The sequence below is a fragment of the Camellia sinensis genome, unplaced genomic scaffold (genome assembly GCF_055761805.1).
Source record: "Camellia sinensis isolate YWXY unplaced genomic scaffold, ASM5576180v1 Unanchor1, whole genome shotgun sequence".
NCBI classification, from domain to species: Eukaryota; Viridiplantae; Streptophyta; class Magnoliopsida; order Ericales; family Theaceae; genus Camellia; species Camellia sinensis.
In genome coordinates, this window is record NW_028128987.1 from 22,707,410 (window position 1) to 22,728,169 (window position 20,760).

Sequence of the window (20,760 nt, forward strand, 5' to 3'; positions counted from 1 at the left end):
CATGTATATAATATGATAGTGGTAGATAGTGGTAATATATAATATGTAAGTGGCATATAATGGGTTATAATGATGTTTGTAATATCTCCTATATAAGGAGTGTCATTTGGTCTTGTAAAATAAGAAGTTTTGAATATAACAGAAATATATTCCTTCTTCCTCATATTTTCGGAGTTCTTCTTCCTCATATTTTCTAAGTTGGTATCAGAGCTACAAAAAACACAGCAGCCCTAAAACCGTCATAGCCATGTCGGAAGTCACGTCCGAAACCACTTCAACCCCTGCCGCTGCCATTCCGGTGAAAACGTCAAACTCTCACTCTGTCCAAATCACCACCATCCGCCTAAATGGTGATAATTTTCTCCGCTGGTCACAATCTGTCCGGATGTATATCCGTGGGCAAGGAAAGATCGGTTACATCACTGGTGACAAGAAGGCTCCTGCTGTTAATGATCCGCTGTTCGACAGTTGGGACGCTGAAAATTCCATGGTTATGACATGGTTGGTCAATTCCATGGAGGAGGATATAAGCTCTAATTACATGTGCTATCCTACTGCACAAGAATTGTGGGATAATGTTAGTCAGATGTATTCTGACCTAGGAAATCAATCTCAAGTTTTCGAATTAACTTTGAAGTTGGGAGAGATTCGTCAAGGAGATGATTCCGTCACCAAATATTTCAATTCGTTGAAAAGGTTGTGGCAGGATCTTGACATCTTCGACACATACGAATGGAAATCGGTTGACGACTGCAACCACCACAAGAAAACTGTGGAAGACAGCCGTATTTACAAGTTTCTTGCCGGCCTCAACATTGAGTTCGATGAAGTGCGAGGAAGAATTATTGGCAGACCTCCTCTCCCATCCATTGGCGAAGTATTTGCCGAAGTCAGAAGGGAAGAGAGCCGAAGGAGCGTCATGCTTAAGAAAAAAGGTACTGGTGAATCAATTGAAATTTCTGCTTTAATTAGTGATGCTGCGGCCAACAAGGCTGCAAATTACCAGCGCAGGTTTGATGATAAGCCACGGGTCTGGTGTGATTTTTGCAACAAGCCTCGCCATACACACGAAACGTGTTGGAAGATCCATGGCAAACCTGTCAACTGGAAAAGCAGCAAACAAGGAGAGAAGAATCATGGCTTTCCTACCGCTAATGAAGCCGATTCAGGTCCCTTCAACAAAGAGCAGATTGATCAACTCTTAAAGCTGATAAAATCCAACTCCTCATCCGGTACTCCTAGTGTTTTGTTGGCACAAACAGGTAGAAATCCTAAAGCCTTCTCTTGCCTAAACTTCTCTCCGTGGATCATAGATTCCGGTGCCTCCGATCACATGACTAGTTTTTTCCATTTATTTAGTACCTATTTCCCTTGTTCTGGTCATGACAAAATCAGAATAGCCGATGGTAGTTTTTCACCTATTGCAGGAAAATGATTTATTAAACTAACTGAGAAAATTAATCTCAATGCTGTTCTTCACGTCCCCAACTTAGCCTGTAACCTTTTGTCTGTCAGTAAACTATCTAAGGATTCTAATTGTCGTGTTACATTTTTTGAATCCCATTGTGAATTTCAGGACCAGAACTCGGGGATGATGATTGGGCGTGCTAGGATGCTTGAAGGTCTTTACTACTTTGATGAAGTACTTGTTAGTAATAAAAAAGCTCAGAGCTTTAATAGTACTAGTTCAATCTCTGTTCGAGAAAAAATAATGTTATGGCACTATAGGCTAGGACATCCTAGTTTTCTTTATCTGAAACATTTATTTCCAGAATTATTTAAAGGGATTGATTGTTCTTCTTTTCATTGTGAAAGTTGCATTTTTGCAAAATTGCATCGCTCTACTTATTTGCCAAAACCTTACCAGGCTTCTAAACTTTTTTATTTGATTCATAGTGATGTTTGGGGCCCTTCTAAAATCACTACTCTTTCTGGTAAAAGATGGTTTGTTACATTTATTGATGACCATACCCGCTTATGTTGGATTTATTTGATGAATAAAAAATCTGACGTGAAAAATTTATTCACAAATTTTTACAATATGATTGAAAACCAATTTCAAAGCAAAATTGGTATTTTACATTCTGATAATGGAACAGAATATTTCAATGAGCAGTTGGGTGAGTTTTTGGAAAAAAAGGGGATTTTTCATCAATCTACACGTCGGGATACCCCTCAACAAAATGGCATTGCAGAACGAAAAAATAAACATCTACTTGAAGTAGCACGTGCTATAATGTTTTACATGCATGTTCCTAAATATTTATGGGGTGAAGCAATTTTAACAGCCTCTTATTTGATAAACAGGATGCCTACAAAGGTGTTAACATACAAAACACCTTTCGATTGTCTCAAAACTTTTTTTCCTGACACGAGGTTGTTTTCTGATTTACTCGCCAAAGTTTTTGGATGTACTGCCTATGTTCATGTTCCTAGTCAATTTCGTTCAAAACTTAACCCCCGTGCTATAAAATGTGTTTTTTTGGGTTATTCCTCAAATAAAAAGGGGTATAAGTGTTTCGATCCTCAAACCAAGAAATTTCATGTGAGTATGGATGTGTCATTTGTGGAAACAAAATCCTATTTCCCCAACACTTCTCTTCAGGGGGAGACAAGTGGAGTAGAAGACCGTTTTTGGGATATTTCTATCCCGCTCCCCAATGTCATTTATCCTACACAAAAACCACATCTGTCTGATAATGATCACTTAGGAAAACCAAGTTCTATGGTGCCTAGTCAAGAAGATTCTTGTTTAGGGGGAGAAGTACTACAAAATGATCTAAATCCTGAGCTTCAGGTTTATACTAGGAAGCGATTTCATCTGAGGAATAATGACCCGAATGTCCATCCTAATGACCCGAATGTCCACCCGAGTTCTGGCATCGAAATTTTAGGTAATCCTATTCCTTCTATTTCCGACCTTGATGTTCCTATAGCAATTAGGAAAGGTGTTCGAAATTGCATTAAACATCCTATTACAAATTACCTCTCCTATCAAAGACTGTCTAAAAACCATAGAGCTTTCACATCTAGGATTTCACACTTGTTTGTTCCAAGGAATATACAGGAAGCATTGGATGATCCGAATTGGAAATTAGCAGTCATGGAGGAGATGAATGCTTTAAGGAGAAGTGGTACTTGGGAGATAGTTGATCTATCCAAAGACAAGAAAACAGTTGGGTGTAAATGGGTGTTTACGATAAAATGTAACGCAGATGGAAGCGTTGAGAGATACAAGGCGAGACTGGTGGCTAAAGGCTTCACTCAAACTTATGGGATCAACTATCAGGAGACGTTTGCTCCTGTTGCTAAAATAAATTCCATCAGAGTACTGTTATCTCTTGCAGTAAATTCAGATTGGCCTCTACATCAACTTGACATTAAAAATGCATTTCTCAATGGTGATCTTGAAGAGGAGGTGTTCATGAGCCTACCGCCGGGATTTGAGCAGAGACTTGGAAGCGACAGAGTATGCAGATTGAACAAGTCATTATACGGACTCAAACAATCACCAAGAGCATGGTTTGAACGCTTTGGGAAGGCAGTTATCAGTTGTGGCTTCTCGCAGAGTCAAGCAGATCACACAATATTTTATAAACATTCAAAAAACAGTAAAATTGCAATTTTGATTGTTTATGTTGATGACATCATTTTAACTGGTAATGATGAAGCAGAGTTAGCAGCCCTCAAAGAGAAACTCGCAAAAGAATTTCACATTAAGGATCTGGGAGCCCTCAAGTATTTCCTTGGAATGGAATTTGCAAGATCCAAGGAAGGTATATTCGTTAATCAGAGAAAATATGTTCTTGATCTCTTTGGAGAAACAGGTATGCTTGGTTGTAAGATGGTGGAGACTCCGATCGAGCCTAACTTGAAGTTACAAGCTGCTAAGGCTGAAGAAGTCAAAGAGAGGGAACAATATCAGCGACTTGTCGGGAAATTGATTTACTTGTCTCATACGCGACCTGATATTGCCTTTGCAGTCAGCATGGTAAGTCAGTTCATGCACTCACCAAGGGCAGAGCACTTTGAGGCCGTTTATAAGATCTTAAGATATTTGAAAGGAACTCCAGGGAGAGGCTTACTGTTCAAGAAACATGGACATCTTCAAGTTGAAGTATACACAGATGCAGACTGGGCAGGAAGTGTTACAGACAGGAGATCAACATCCGGATACTGCTCCTTTGTAGGTGGGAACCTAGTTACATGGCGGAGTAAAAAACAGAATGTGGTAGCTAGAAGTAGTGCAGAAGCAGAGTTCAGAGCTGTTGCCCATGGAATCTGTGAAGTAATGTGGATTAAAAGAATTCTTGAAGAATTAAAGCTTTCTCACCCGACACCTATGAAGGTCTATTGTGACAACAAAGCAGCTATATCTATAGCTCATAATCCAGTTCTACATGATCGCACAAAACATATAGAAGTGGATAAACATTTCATCAAGGAGAAAATCAATGCTGGCATAATATGTATGACCTACCTTCCAATAGGTGAACAATTAGCTGATGTGCTAACGAAGGGACTACACAAGAAGCAATTTGATAAGCTGACTAGCAAGCTGGCTATGGAAGATATCTTCAAACCAGCTTGAGGGGGAGTGCTGGAAATTTGTGTTAATGCATATAATAAGATAGTGGCATATGATAGTGGTGTTGGTGGTAGATAGTGGCATGTCTAGAATATGATAGTGGTGTTGGTGGTAGATAGTGGCATGTATAGAATATGATAGTGGTGCTGGTGGTAGATAGTGGCATGTATAGAATATGATAGTGGTGTTGGTGGTAGATAGTGGCATGTATATAATATGATAGTGGTAGATAGTGGTAATATATAATATGTAAGTGGCATATAATGGGTTATAATGATGTTTGTAATATCTCCTATATAAGGAGTGTCATTTGGTCTTGTAAAATATGAAGTTTTGAATATAACAGAAATATATTCCTTCTTCCTCATATTTTCGGAGTTCTTCTTCCTCATATTTTCTAAGTATTTCCAAGCCTCAAATCATGATATCTTAGTTACAAATACATATATAAATGATGCATGATTCATGGAAAAACACTTATGCATTGAATCAAAATTTCATGAAACAATTCATAGATTTTGTTAGAAAATTCAGCATCTCTTTCCTTTTTGAAACCCTCCATTTTCATCTTTTCAAAGCATGAATTATCCTTTCAAAAATCGTGCAAACCAAAAGGAAATGTGGAATTATTACTTTCTATGAATCAAAAACATGAAGAACAAGGTCAAATCAACAGAAGTTTGGAACTTCTTGGTTGTTCTTAATCCTAGTTCAACCTCCTCCATTCTTTTCCATTTCTAGTCCAATTTAATCCTAATTTCTTCTTGTTCCTAGATGCTAGGAGAGTTTACTACAAGAATTAGGGTGAAATCTTACCTTAGAACACTTCTTAGATTGAATTTGTTGAAGTTCTTGAGCTTTCCCTCTTTTCTCTCTTCTCTATCTTTTTCTCTTTTCTTCCTCTCTTCTCTAGCTCCTTCATGTTAGTTCTAGGCTGCTGAACTCTCTTCTTCTTATTTGATTTGGGTCTTGAGCTTTTATTCGGTGAGGCGGGGCAAAAGGGAGGTGTATGCATAATTCATTTGTATGCCTCACCAATTAATCTAATCTCACTTGCTTAGCTTAGTTAATTGATCTTAGGTATAATTAATCAAGGTTAGTCTCTAATTAATCAAGGTTTAACTTAATCTTGCTTAGCCTAATTAATCTTAAAAGTTTCACTAATCCTGCTTAATAAACACTAATCCCGATTAGCAAAATGATATATGGTATTAAAATGACGAGTACATTAGTCGAAGATCTTTAAACTCCTCAATTAGTGCATAAGCACATGCTAGCATTCACAAATTCTAACTTAAGGTGTCCCCTAAATCTTAATAATCTTCAAGTATTTCTATTCTTAAGTTTGTCTTATCAATGCATGTTTTTCATTTCTAAGTTTCTTGCCAATTGTATTCATCTTTTAGGGTTTCATCTTATCAATTCCTATTTCTATCTCTAGAGTATTGTAAGACGATGAAATTAAGGTAAATATTCAGTCATGCCATATATAAACACTTTTGATATATTACACACTTGCTTGCCATGCTCAAGAGCGAACTAATTCTTAGGCATTAATAGTGGATGGTAGAATTCTCATGTTCAAAGTCTCCTAGCTACCCATTCCTAAGTTTTACCTTAAATATTTGTGTAGTAAGATGGTTAATTTGACTTAAGGTATTCAAGGATAGGTAATAATATAATTATAACACATGGTGTTCTTTGGGGTGTCACACCTCCTCTCTATGAAAACAGAGATCACTGCTTGGAGTTGACAGTAGGCCCCAAGGCTTATTAGTTGGAGCTGATAGCAAACCCTGAAAGTACTAGTATATCGTGACAAGTTAGAATTATGACTCCCGCGAAGGTGGATGAAGAGAAGCCTAAAAGTAAGGGACTTCCTTTCCATTCTCCCAGGCTAAGGACCTGCCTCGGTCGCAATGGCCAGACCAAGGAAGCCCCCTGGGGCTTGGTATGAGGCATAACCCAGTTGTTCTAGGCTTTGCTGTGACCCAAAACTAGGAAGCTGGGGATTTGGTGGCTAAGAGTAGGGGAGTCGCTGAGGTGGATTCAAGTATGGTTGAATGCAAGCTATAACTCTCGAGTAAGTTATGTTGCAAAACCATACTGAGTAAGGTGGTACCGAGTGAGCTATTATCGAGGTAAATACCCTCGAGGGAGATACCACCTCGAGAGGTGATACTGCGGGAGGTACCATCAAGGTACATACCAAAACATTACGTATCAAGGGAGATACGTGTCTACAGAGGCCCTACAATTAGGACAAGGAATATTCCACGTGATCCCAGAGTTACATGTTATCTCCCTATTGGCCATTTGGTATCTTCAGTATCATGGAAAAGTCTATAAATAGAGCTCATTTCCCAAAGTTTGAAAGGAGGATTTTTGGGGATTTAGGGAGATGATGCCCATTTTTATTGCCATATTCATTCCTTCCTAAACCATTTGCCCTACTCTCACCCGGCTACTCTCTCTCTAAGCCCTCAAATTATCTACCGTTTACATCCTTTTGCCTCTCTAAGTGATATTATTTACGCTTCACATTTCAGACCTCCTACAAAAAGCACCTTATCAAAAGGACACTCGTCTCAAGTATGGTGTGAAATTTGAAACTTTGAAACCTCCAAGGCTTCAACCAATGAACATAACAAAGAAGCGCTAGATTTGACTTTTCATATATTAAATCTCTTCCCCAGGGATGTGATGCTTATTAGGGAGCAAGTTGGTCAGGCTTGGGGAATCCATTGGATCAAAATGGCCTTGAGTTTAAGACTTAAGATTTAGTTTGGCATTGAGAATCACAATTATATCAAGGTTTAAGTTGGCACCCATTGGCAGCTCGAACTTTGGCTAGACATGTACTTATGAATCTTGTCATGGTTCGATCAGTGAGAATTTTAGTTTTAAGGTCTTGTGGCCTTCTATTCTACCATCCTGGAATTGGGTAATTGTTCTAGGTAATTTGGTCTTCGGCACAAGAATGTTGCAGATCATTTTATTTATTTTTTATTGTTTTTTGGCCAAAACCCCCTTCTTGGTGAAAAGGACAGCCCAAATGTTTTTAATTCGTATACCCCCTGAAGAAGAAGTGCGTCCTTCATGAAGGACAAACAAATTTGTTTCCATTTTTTTATGGACTCTTGCCCTTTGTGACTTATTTTATATTTCAAACTTTAAAATTATATAACTTTTGATCTATATATTGGTTTTTAATTAAATTAGTATTTTTAGAATCCTCTTATCAAGATCTATCAAACAAGATCCATATTAGCCATAAAATTCTTTAAAAAATAATATATAAAAAAATTAATTGTTGAAATTAATGTGTACAATAAAATTTTAATCTTATCTTACAATAAAATTTTCCTGTGAAATTTTAACATTTTAAGAAGACACATCCTTCATAAAGAACAAACAAATTTGTTTCCATTTTACTGTCAACTTTTAATATTTACTCTGTCAATTTCTAAAATTTTACTATAGTTTTTGTTTGGTGACAATATGTTTAGTTTTTGTTTGGTGACAATATGTTTATAAATGATGGTAGAAGTTTACTTTATTTGTTTATAAAAATTGACAGTTAACTTTTATCTAATTTGACATTTTTTTTTACTCCTACACAAAATTTTACTATGGTAGGCAGTAAAATTTACTATTTTCGCTATTGAACATACATCGACAACAATTTCGTTTGAGATCCCAATCTCAGTATTTGAACTAGTCATAACCAAAAAAAAAAAAAAAAAAGGCTTTGAATTTAAATAAACTTGCTAAAATTGGGAGATTTTTACAGATCTAAACCTCCAACCTTTATATTCAAATAGATCAGCCTTGGAGACGAGTCAATGATCAATGATTATGTAGAAGATATCTGTGATGTGAAAACCAACGTGCAAGAGAAATAGCGATGAATCTATACCAAAATGCGATGATTTCGCCTTCGAATAAGGATTTTATAGAGTATTTTAGAAGAAAAAAAATTGACAGCGAGAATGGTTTGGTGTATGCGAACCGTCTCTATCTCTCCATATACATACAGAGTTATTATAGTCAATTCACCTTATTTTTTAATGGAGGAGGGTGTTTTGCAAGATGCAATTAATTTGCATCCTTTTCGCACCAAAATGTTGAGCCAATGGGTTTTTGGCCGAAAATCCCTATTTTTTAATTCGTAGTTATTTCTCAAATGATTTTTGACTTGTGTATTTCTCTGCTTCCCAAAGAAATTAGAATCACTAGTTGACCTTTTTCTTTCTAAAAGCTCATGCATGTTTTGTTTTTGATGTTTCTGAATTACAAAAAAAAAGGGTGACCTAGCGTACAAGGCTCTCTCTTAAGTGGGGTCTAGGGCGGCAAGATTTAGAGAACCTTACTCCCATTTTTGGAGAGGTGGTTTATATGACTCGAATCCAGACCACCAAGGACGATAACAGCAAGCCTTACCATTTTGGTCAAGTTGCCCTTAAAAAATGAAAAATAAAAATTAGAAAAAGGATTAGATGTTGCATGGGCTCTTCAGATTTTTGATTGTCCTGTGCAGGGTTCAAGTCCGAGCCTCCTAGGTGGGACACACATTTGTCAATCTTGTCAAAAAAACAAAATGCTAAGGCTACAAAACTCAAATGCAATATATGTGTTTGGAAGACTATAAAGCTCAAATGCAAACCGATGTTTCCCTCAAATTGAGGGGCATGTTATAGTGTTCTCTGTTATCAGAATCTTACGATTCGCGATTCGATTCACGATTCGATTCGTAATTTTTGCAAAATCGATACGAATCTAAGAGTGAATCTATTTTAGAAGTGAATCTCTAGTGAATCGCACGATTCACAATCGATTCACGATTCGATTCACTTTTTACGATTCATGCAATTTTTAAAATTATTGTGTCCGACATATTTTTGACTCTATTTTTCCTCCATCTTTTTAATAAAAATGACATAACACAACTTCTAATAGCATTTAATACTAAAATAACCAACATATATACATGATTTGTTGTTGTTTTAGTGATCATGAAGTTTTTAATAAGATCCAATTAGATTTACTCAGACCCAACATATTTTTAACCTTTCTTCTCTTTTTATTTCCCTTTAAAAAATCGTAATATATCTTCTAAAGATGTTTAAGATTAAAATTACACTATGAATTATCTATTGCTATTTTATTAAATTAAATATTACATGTATGAGGTCAGTTATACTTTTTAAAATATTTTAGGTTTTAAAAAAAAAGATTCTAAATAATTATTTCTTATTATTTGTTCACTGTTACTTAGAAAAGTATGTATACTTATTGTCCAAATATCAATATTATTATTAATTATTGTTACTTTAGAAATTGATAGTTTGTCTATTTGGTTATTATTTTTATTAAGAATGGTTGATAAGAAATATCTTAAAAAAAAAAAAAAAAAGATAAGATGGTGATTTTCCATAAGATCGTTTGTTAACTTCTTACTTATTAAACTAAGTTATTATCATTCAAAATAACATTTTTATTTATTTAAGTCTAAATATTTTATATTCATAAGATATATTTAACATCTAAATGTGTAAATATATGTTTTTAACTAATTTAGAAGAAGTGACCGAATCTTTACGATTCACGATTCGATTCGATTCGCGATTCGGTACGAGACCATTTCGATTCACGATACGAATCCCGATTTGACAACTATGTGTTCATAAGCTTTGCTAAAATTTATTTTATAATATGTTCGCTGAGTTTAATGGAGCTTTTGATGGAAGGAAAATTTGTCATTTCGTAAATTTTTTTTCCTGAAATTATGTTCCACAAACAAACAATTACAGTTATGTAGTAATACTGAACTAAGGAAATGTAAAATCACCCTAATTTGTGCCATATTGTGTGAAAAAAGTTTCAAATTAATAGAATGACTGGTAAAGCAATGTGAAGTTTCCTTATCATATGGGTGTTGTAGCTTTTTTTTTTTTTTTTTTTTTCCCCCTCTATAAATACCAACTGTCGGTCTGACAATCCTTTTGGTTAATCTTCAGGTTTCAACTGGAGTAGGTTCCCAATCTCAGGATACTCCTGCTCAAGCTCCTCATGCATTGAAGAACTTCTCGATGTCTCAGAAGGAGAAAACTCTTGAAGAACTTGTGCGAGACCAGTGGCTCTGTTCCATCACAGATGGTAACATTGGACTGGGGCTTAGATCCTTCCTTGATCTGCGCAGTTGGTTCCGTAATAATGATATTCCTGCATGCGAAGTTTGTAATGAGGCTGGAATTAAGGTAATAATTTCTCCAATTTTATTCTCCAGATATAAGGAATATACTCTCTGATGAAGTTGTTTATAACTTGGAAATGTTTTACTATTGCGTCTTTAGTTGAGACTTGAGAACATAGAAATTCAGTTTGAAGATCTGAACTGTATATCAACTGGAAGCATTTTCTTGCATTGCTTCTTTTGCTTCCTGAGGATCCAGAAGATTGCATGTCATGTATGACTGCAATAATATGATCAAAGGAAAACTCTTGGCAAAAAATATATAATCATACTTGGTTCCACTCATTTGATTAGGAGTTCGTATCTCTACTGTCTATCCAGTCCCAAGTCTGTTGTTTGTGGTGGAGTGCTTTGAGTAGGATCTGATCTAATCTCAGCAGGCAAACTCCTTCCTGACCCAGCTCACCTGCCTCTGAAGCTGGAATGCCTTTCTAGAGGTAGCTACCCGAGGAATCGAAAAGTTTGAAGTGAGATGTGGATGTGTAGTTTAGTAATGAAATACAGTAGTGCCCATACCCATTAGGATAGTAGTAAGAATCTCCCACATTCCATGTGTGACAATTTCTAAAATTTGGGTAACTTCTTGCTTGATCTAAGCTTATGAACATTTTCATAAGCCATGTAGTTTTATATTATTTGAACTAGAATGTAATAATGACCATCATCTTACCATAATTAGAAGTATCTTCAAGCGTTTTACAATTGTTTCTAGGTACATGAGTGTCTCATATGCTACACCCACTGAAATTGCTTTTCAAATTTTAAAGTGACTAATTTGCTGTCAATTTTCTTTTATTTTTTCAATAATCTTCCCCCCCACCCAACCCCAAACCAACTAACAATACTTGGACACACATAAGGTCTTTGTTGCTGCTGTTGAATCTTCATATATTCTGCCGTGATTATTTTGAGCAGGCAGAGTTGTGCGAAAATGAAGGTTGTACTGTTCGATTGCATCAGTACTGTCTAAAAAGGAAATTTTCCCAGAAACGGGTATCATTTCGAACTCCATATTTTCGAACTTCAAATTAACTTAATGAATTAAATTAAATTAAATTGCTGAATCTATGATTTGCAGGGTGAGAAAGTTTGTCCAGGTTGTGGCACTCCATGGCTGCTTCCTGTTTCCAAAATAGAAACTGTGGAGGAAATTGATGATGACACAAATGGGTCCACTCAGAACCAGCCACCTCCTCCACCCTCCATGAGAAAGAGGCTCAGAACATCCGGAGCTGTTGTTGATTCCGGTACTGCTGGATCTGAATCCTCTCTCGTGCCGCCGGTGTCTACTTCTGATGCTAGGAGGACAGCGCGAAGGTCTGCCCGACTGAGATGAAATATGTCTAAAAGCTCTTCTCTGTTGGAGTACTAATTAAAAATATATTATGCTGTTTATTTTGCACCAACAACTTGCCATTAGTTAGTACATATTAACCTCGCAGAACCATGTTTAGTGTTCCATAGCATAGCAGCATTTTGTGTATACTCCATCAATCTTTTGTTTATGGTTAATATATAATTTGCTCATCGGTTTCCATCATGATGCTGTGAATATTAAGTCTAAATTTTCATTTCCTGTGTCAGCAGCAATTGAGTTACTGAATAAAAAGGTTGAAAAAACAATTCAGATTATATTAGTCTTGCTTCTCTATTTGTTTAAATAGCTCGATTTAAAATATGTGAGAGAAGTTGTGGTTTCCACAGCAATGGGTTCCATCACTGTGGAACCCATGACTTCTTTACATTTTTTGGATCAGCCGATTTGGTTATTGAAAAATGCTTCAATATATGTAATTGCCGTGAGCATCACTAAATCTCTTGCCATATTTATATGTACAAATGTTTATGATACCATAGAGATTTCATTTTGACCACTCTTAATATTTGGGTGCCCGCAAAGCTCCTCAATGATGAAACAAAGATAGATAATCTTCTTAGTCCTCCAAAAATAGCTATCCAACTGGTCAGATTCTGAACCCAAATCCAACCCCTCTTTTAGCCAAAACGTTTTCAAACCTTTAACAATGTTTTCAAAAGAGTTGAGTATCACTTCACGCATTTTGACGAGTCTTATCACACTCCAAATCCAAGGCATGATTCGAGGCATGACTAGTCATGGGTCAGAGGGCCGTAGTTTAAGGCACACGTAAACTTGTACAACAAACTACAATTGAATAGTAAATGATGCAATTTTATTCCGATGTCATAAATAAATCAATACCCAATCCAATGACAATTCAAATAATAAACAAAATAATTCTAACTAGATTTGAACCAAAATGTATGCACAAAATTGACATAACTAGCTAAATGTAAGTGTCCTAGAGATCCATGCAATAGGATTGCAAATGAACAGAACCGTTCGTGAACAAGCTCGAACTTGGCTCGGTAAGAGCTCGTTCGAACTCGGTTTGTTAAAAATTTTTTTGCGTTCGCGCTCGAGCTCTAGCTCTAGCTCTAGCTCGTTAAATTTTTAATAACTAAGTCCAAACATTCGTAAGCTCGGCTCGTTAGCTGGATCGTTTAATATTTATTATTTATATATTAAATAATGTAAAAATATGTATAAAAAATAAGATAAATATGTTATTTATATATTTAAAAAATATAAATATAAATAATAGTTAATTATAGATAGTACATTGATATAATAGTGGTAGTAGATATTATTATTTTAGTAAAATATTGACTTTTTTTTTAGAATGTTTATATATATTGTATATATAATTGTATAATCAAAGTTTTAATTGTAATTTTAGTCTCATCCACAAGTATGAATTTATAAATTTTTTGGCTCGTTACGGTTCATGAACAAGTTTGAGCTCGAGTCTAAGCCAACTTGGCTCGAGCTCGGTTCGTTAAATTTTTATTGAGCTCGAGCTCGAGCTCGAATTAGTTAAAATCTTAATAAATAAGTCCAAACATACTAAAGCTCGGCCTGGCTCGACTCGTTTGCAGCCCTACATGCAATAGATCCCCACTAAGCTATGAGTCCACTCTAAGTCTTTATCACTTAAAAATGTTAAACTAAGTCAGCAGATAACTCATTGAGTAAAAGTATTGATAGTAAATATAGTTTTGAAAACAATGTTCAATTCCAAAATAAAATGTATATAACAAAAATTAGATTGATATACAGTTTTGGTAAAGACAATCTAACTCAAATAATAAGATTCCACATTTTAACAATTAAAAATGTCAATGCATTTGAAGAACATAACATAACACATGTCTCCACTTAAAATAGACAATAGCACAATCATCATCATAACTGGGTACCATAGAATAACAAATAACATGCCACAAAGTTCTCAACTCATCATGCCCATTGTATACAACATCGAACAAAGAGTCATCCTTGGAATAGTAACTCAGGCCTTTCTCTAAGAAGATCCAATGGAAGGTCACCTAGCCCAGCACCAGTCTATTCCTTACAATTGTTTAGCACAAGAGCCATCATAGCCTAACCCAAATTTGTTTCCTAGTGGCTAGAGTCACCATACACGGTGGAATAAATTCTTTGGCCTTTTATATATTGTTACTACCCTAGCCCACCGCTAAAGGTTAGGGACATGACCGGCCAGTAATCATAAATTATCTACAACCTCTTAACCAAATCAGAAAATATTAATTAAATAGCGGGGCCTAAAGCGGAAGCAAAAATAAAAATAATATTGTCTATTGAGCTGTGCATACATGATATGAACCAAATTAATTAAACCATTTCATATGCACACTTATATATATATATATATATATATAAACATTCCTCTCATACATATCCCAAGACCATACATATGACTTATCAAAACTCGACAAAACTAAGACTTTACAAAACTCGGGCAAAACAAAAGCTAAAGCCTCAACACTGAGTCAAATCTTGGATAGTCTTCACCAAAGGGTTAACTCCAAAGCAAACTTTAATGTAGATCCTCCTAATGCTCACCTACATATATAGGGAAATGGGGGTGAGTTAGAAACTCAATGAGTAATGTCAAAATAAAAAGGTTAAATGAATGAGTTACAGAACTTTATAAAAAACAACATTCTTCACATGGTCAAAGTATTTTTTAGATATATATGATACATAAAGTTCATCAAACCTTTCAAAGTTAAATACGTTACATGGTACATCCCAATAGTATTATTAAAACTTGACAGAACGATCTTCACGGATCAAGACCATACAGAATGTCCACAACGGAACGAAAGCATACAGAACGTCTATAACAAATCGATAACATACAGAATGTCCATGAAAGTATGAAGCCATACAGAGCGATCATACATGATCAGAGCCATGCAGAACGATCATCAAGAATCGACATCATACAGAACATTTACTACGAATCAATAACTTATGCAGAACTTCTATAACGATTCTAAGATAGAATGGAAGTTTTCGAAGATCAAATTATATTTTGTCACATTAGATGTTCAAAAAGGAAACTCATTCATTCTTATCAAAACATAATTTTCAGAAAACCTGTCATATCATAACATTTCGGAAAATACTTATTATATTGGACATTTCGTAAACAAAACATAGATCTAATAAAACATCGTATGGTGTAGCCATTACAAAATCATTTATACAAAAATATCTTTACAAAGATATTACTCACAATGCTTGGTCAGACAATACTCCTTGGAAAAAAACCTACATAATACACATAAAGACATACTCATTGAAACACTACTTCAATCAAATACTTCTCTTTCTTATTCATTTTGTTATGTCGGTTTTTTACTTATTGTTGAAAATCAAGCCACGTTTTCATCAGATGCCATATGCATCAAGCCCTTTTCTTTATTTCATATGCTTTCGGTGATTAATTTATTTCATATGCTTTCGGTGGTTAATCAAGCTAGTTATTATAATAATAAACAGAGTGTATGCTGATATATATGTAATATATATTAATGTATAGTTAAATATGTAGTGGCCTCGTGGCCTGCTTGTTTGTGTTTTTGGCCTCGTGGCCTCGTGGCCTCCATCTAATCATATTGTATAAACCTCCTATATAATGGAGTAGCATTGTAAGGCTTAAGAGATTGAAATAAAAGAGTCTATGTTTAGTCTTTCAATCACTCTCTCTCTCTCTCAATATTAATATTTTTCATGGTATCAGAGCAGGTGTAATCCTGTCTCGTCATTTTCGCCTCTTCAGTCAATATTCGAATTTTTCTCTTCTACTCAAATATATCCTTCTATTGCATGACTAAATACGGTCCAGCTTTCGGAATGACTATCAACTCATCCTCATCTTCTTCTGATATTATCATCTCATCATCTTCATCCTCTCATCAAATGGAAACCTCTCATCTTCCGATCACTGCCCATAAACTGAATGGGCAAAATTATTTGCAATGGTCTCAATCCATGTTAATGTTTATACGGGGAAAGGAGAAAGATGACTACATCACCGGAGCCTCGGCGCTACCAGAAACCACAGCATCAACCTACAAAAGGTGGATAGCTGAAAATAATATGGTCATGTCGTGGCTCGTCAACTCTATGACCACTGACATTGGCGAAAATTTTCTGTCATTTGATACTGCCAAAGAGATCTGGGACATGGCAAAAGAAACGTTTTCAGACAAGGAAAACACATCTGAAATCATCCAGCTTGAAAGCTCCCTCCACAATTTACGTCAAGACAATCTTACGGTAACTGAATATTTCAATACCCTTACTCGTCTATGGCGTCAACTTGATACGTTTGAGGTTCATAACTGGCAGTGTGTTACTGATGGTCTGTTATATAAAAAGATTGTCGAAGGGAAGCGTGTGTTTAAATTCTTGTTAGGATTGAACACAAATCTTGATGAAATCAGAGGAAGAATTATGGGAGTAAAACCGCTCCCTAACCTTAGAGAGGCATTCTCTGAAGTCCGTCGCGAAGAAAGTCGGAAAAAACTCATGATGGGATCTCATCAACAACTGAATATGGCAGAAAGCTCGGCTCTTAAGACTCAATTCGCTCCTATCGACAACCGTCAGAAAAATAAAGGAGGTAGGCCTTGGTGTGATCATTGCAGAAAGCCGGGTCACTCGAGAGAAACTTGCTGGAAGATTCATGGAAAGCCAGTAGATTGGAAACCACGTCAGCCTCTTGAGAAAGAAGGACGAGGTAATCATGTAGGTACAAATGAACCATCACCACAACCTGAAGCAAGCCCTTTCACCAAGGAGCAAATGGAGATGCTCCAGAAACTACTACAGTCACAATCTGGTTCGTCTTCCAACCACATCATAGGATCCGGAACCTTGGCTCACAAAGGTAATTCTTTGAACGCCTTTACTGTTAGTAAGAAACGTAAAAAACCTTGGATTGTGGACTCAGGAGCATCTGATCATATGACGGGAGATGCAACAATTTTTGATACATATAACTCATGTCAAAATAATTTAACGGTCCGAATAGCAGATGGTTCACTATCAAAGGTTGCCGGTACAGGTTCAGTTGTGCTGTCTAGGAATCTTATTCTCAACTCTGTTCTCCTTGTTCCTGACTTGGACTGTAATTTATTGTCAATTAGTAAACTTACTAAGGAAAAGAGGTGTGTTACTAATTTTTTCTCCACTCATTGTGAATTTCAGGATTTGGATTCGGGGAAGATGATTGGCAATGCTGAGGAATGCTCTGGACTCTACATCCTTAAGGAACGCCACTATTCACAAGAACAACCTCAAACGGCAATTTGTGGTAGTTCTTTTTCGGTTTCGTGTCAAAATAACGATAGAGCAATTATGTTGTGGCACTATCGCTTAGGTCATCCTAATGTTATGTATCTCAAGCATTTATTTCCTTCATTATTTAATAAAAATCCAAAACCTTTTGATTGTGAAATCTGTCAATTTTCTAAGCATGTACGGTCCCATTTTCCCATTCAATCCTATAAAGCGTCTCGTCCATTCTCACTAATTCATAGTGATATCTGGGGTCCATCCAGAATAAAAAATGTAACTGGTACTAGGTGGTTTGTCACATTCATAGATGATCACACTAGATTAACCTGGGTCTTCCTCATGAAAGACAAATCTGAAACGAGCCAAATCTTCAAAAATTTTCAAATTATGATTCAGACACAATTCCAGTCAAAAATCCAAATTCTAAAGTCTGATAACGCTCGGGACTATTTCAACTCAATTCTAGGAGATTTTTTAGCAGACAAAGGGATAGTTCACTTAAGTTCATGTGTTGACACCCCACAACAAAACGGCATCGCTGAACGGAAAAATCGGCATTTGTTAGATGTTGCTAGATCACTCATGTTTTCCACAAATGTTCCACAATTCTTCTGGGGGGAAGCTGTTCTTACAGCTGCCTATCTTATCAATAGGATGCCATCTAAGGTACTACAATTCCAAACTCCTTGTCAACTTCTCCTAAAATCCTTTCCCACTACTCGCCTCATCTCCACCATCCCACCCAAAATTTTCGGGTGTTCTGTCTTTGTTCATGTCCATCAACAGTATCGAGGTAAACTTGATCCCCGGTCGCTCAAGTGTGTCTTCATTGGGTATTCGTCACATCAGAAAGGGTATAAGTGTTACTCTCCGGTCACTAGGAAATTCTACACTTCCATGGATGTCACATTTTTTGAAACCCAGTCTTACTACCCTAAAATTGATATTCCGGGGGAGACTCCAACCCAGGAATATCAATTTTGGACCCCTGAGTCATTTAGTGAGCCATCCATCACCACCAAAAATCCCACACCTCCTGAGTCATTGAATCCATCTGTACCTGCCGAAAATTCCGAGTTCATTGTTGCCTTGCGGGATAATGAACACATCCAAGAGGAAATGGAGGAAGGAGCACTTTCTCAACAATCCCATGAGGCTGAACCGGGTTCTAATCCAAGCAACATTCCAGGTAACAATCTTCTTACCACAGATAGTACTGTTGATTCTGAGTTCGAAAACAGTATTCTTAATATGCCCATAGCTTGGAGAAAAGGAGTTAGATCATGTACTCAGCATCCCATTGGGAACTTTATTTCTTATGATAATCTATCACCTTCGTTCCGTGCCTTCACTTCTAGCATCACGGAGATACACATTCCTCGGAATATTCAGGAAGCCTTCAAGTCTCCTCAGTGGAAGGCAGCAGTCATTGAGGAAGTTCGGGCTCTGGAAACGAATGGTACTTGGGAAATTACTGATCTTCCAAGAGGTAAGAAACCCGTTGGATGTAAATGGATTTTCACAGTAAAGCACAAGGCAGATGGTAATGTGGAACGTTATAAAGCTCGGTTGGTTGCCAAAGGATTCTCCCAATCCTATGGCATTGACTATCAAGAAACCTTTGCTCCGGTTGCCAAGCTCAACACTGTTCGTGTACTTTTATCCTTGGCAGCTAATCTCGATTGGTCACTTCACCAACTTGATGTAAAAAATGCCTTCCTCAATGGTGACTTAGCGGAAGAAGTTTACATGGACATTCCGGCTGGACTTGAGACGACATCAAATTTCAACAAAGTTTGCAGACTCCGAAAATCCTTGTATGGTCTCAAACAATCTCCCAGGGCCTGGTTTGAACGGTTCACTAAGGCAGTAAAAGGGTACGGTTTTGTTCAATGTCAATCCGATCATACATTATTTGTGAAGCACTCCCTAGGAGGGAAATTGGCAATTATCATTGTTTATGTGGATGACATAGTTCTAACAGGTGATCATGAAGAGGAAATTGGCTTACTTAAAACATTCCTAACAAAGGAATTTGAGATTAAAGATCTTGGAAATCTTAAGTACTTTCTTGGAATGGAAATTGCTAGGTCAAAGAAAGGTATAGTCGTCTCACAACGTAAATACGTTCTAGACTTACTGAATGAAACAGGGATGCTAGGATGCAAGCCGGCAGAAACTCCTATGGACACAACTATCAAATTGGAAGAAAGTGACGGTAGTGCACCAAGTGATAAAGGGAGATATCAACGTCTTGTGGGAAAACTCATTTATCTTTCTCATACAAGGCCAGACATCGGCTTCTCTGTTAGTGTGGTCAGTCAATTCATGAACAATCCTACCGACAAACACATGACTGCTGTGACCAGAATATTGAGGTACCTAAAAAAGACACCGGGAAAGGGTCTCTTCTTCCAAAGAACAACAAATAGAAAAATTGAGATTTTTTCAGACGCAGATTGGGCAGGTTCAGTAACTGATCGAAGATCAACCTCTGGCTATTGTTCATTTGTTTGGGGGAACGCGGTTACATGGCGAAGCAAGAAACAGTCAGTGGTCGCCCGTAGTAGTGCTGAGGCAGAATTTCGTGCTATGGCCCTAGGTATCTGTGAGGGAATCTGGTTGAACAGACTGTTAGAAGAATTACGAGTTCCATCTGAGCATCCCATGGTTTTATACTGCGACAACCAAGCCGCCATCAGTATCGCTAAGAATCCGGTTCATCATGATCGCACTAAGCACGTGGAGATAGATCGACACTTTATCAAGGAAAAGATTGAAGAGGGAGTTTTTCAAGTCAGCTACACTCCAACAAACTGTCAAAAAGCTGACATTCTCACCAAAGCTCTTGCTCGAGTTAACTTCGAAGATCTGACGGACAAATTGGGCATGATTAACATCTACAACGTTGCTTGAGGGGGAGTGTTGAAAATCAAGCCACGTTTTCATCAGATGCCATATGCATCAAGCCCTTTTCTTTATTTCATATGCTTTCGGTGATTAATTTATTTCATATGCTTTCGGTGGTTAATCAAGCTAGTTATTATAATAATAAACAGAGTGTATGCTGATATATATGTAATATATATTAATGTATAGTTAAATATGTAGTGGCCTCGTGGCCTGCTTGTTTGTGTTTTTGGCCTCGTGGCCTCGTGGCCTCCATCTAATCATATTGTATAAACCTCCTATATAATGGAGTAGCATTGTAAGGCTTAAGAG

The 20,760-nt window shown here is 36.6% G+C and overlaps 1 protein-coding gene across 2 annotated transcripts in view; it reads left to right on the forward strand.

Annotated features, from left to right (window-relative positions):
* LOC114279614 (uncharacterized) overlaps positions 1-12,384 on the forward strand; it is a 49,386-nt gene extending 37,002 nt beyond the window's left edge. Inside the window, exons 4-7 of one of the 2 annotated variants that reach the window (XM_082910846.1) lie at positions 9,129-9,190; positions 10,608-10,848; positions 11,760-11,837; positions 11,923-12,384. In XM_082910846.1, coding sequence (XP_082766972.1) covers positions 9,129-9,190; positions 10,608-10,848; positions 11,760-11,837; positions 11,923-12,180 — 639 coding nt within the window. In that variant the 3' untranslated portion in view covers positions 12,181-12,384. The remainder of the gene's footprint in view (positions 1-9,128; positions 9,191-10,607; positions 10,849-11,759; positions 11,838-11,922) is intronic. The other variant, XM_082910847.1, reaches the window with a different exon arrangement.
* Positions 12,385-20,760: the final 8,376 nt, after the last annotated feature.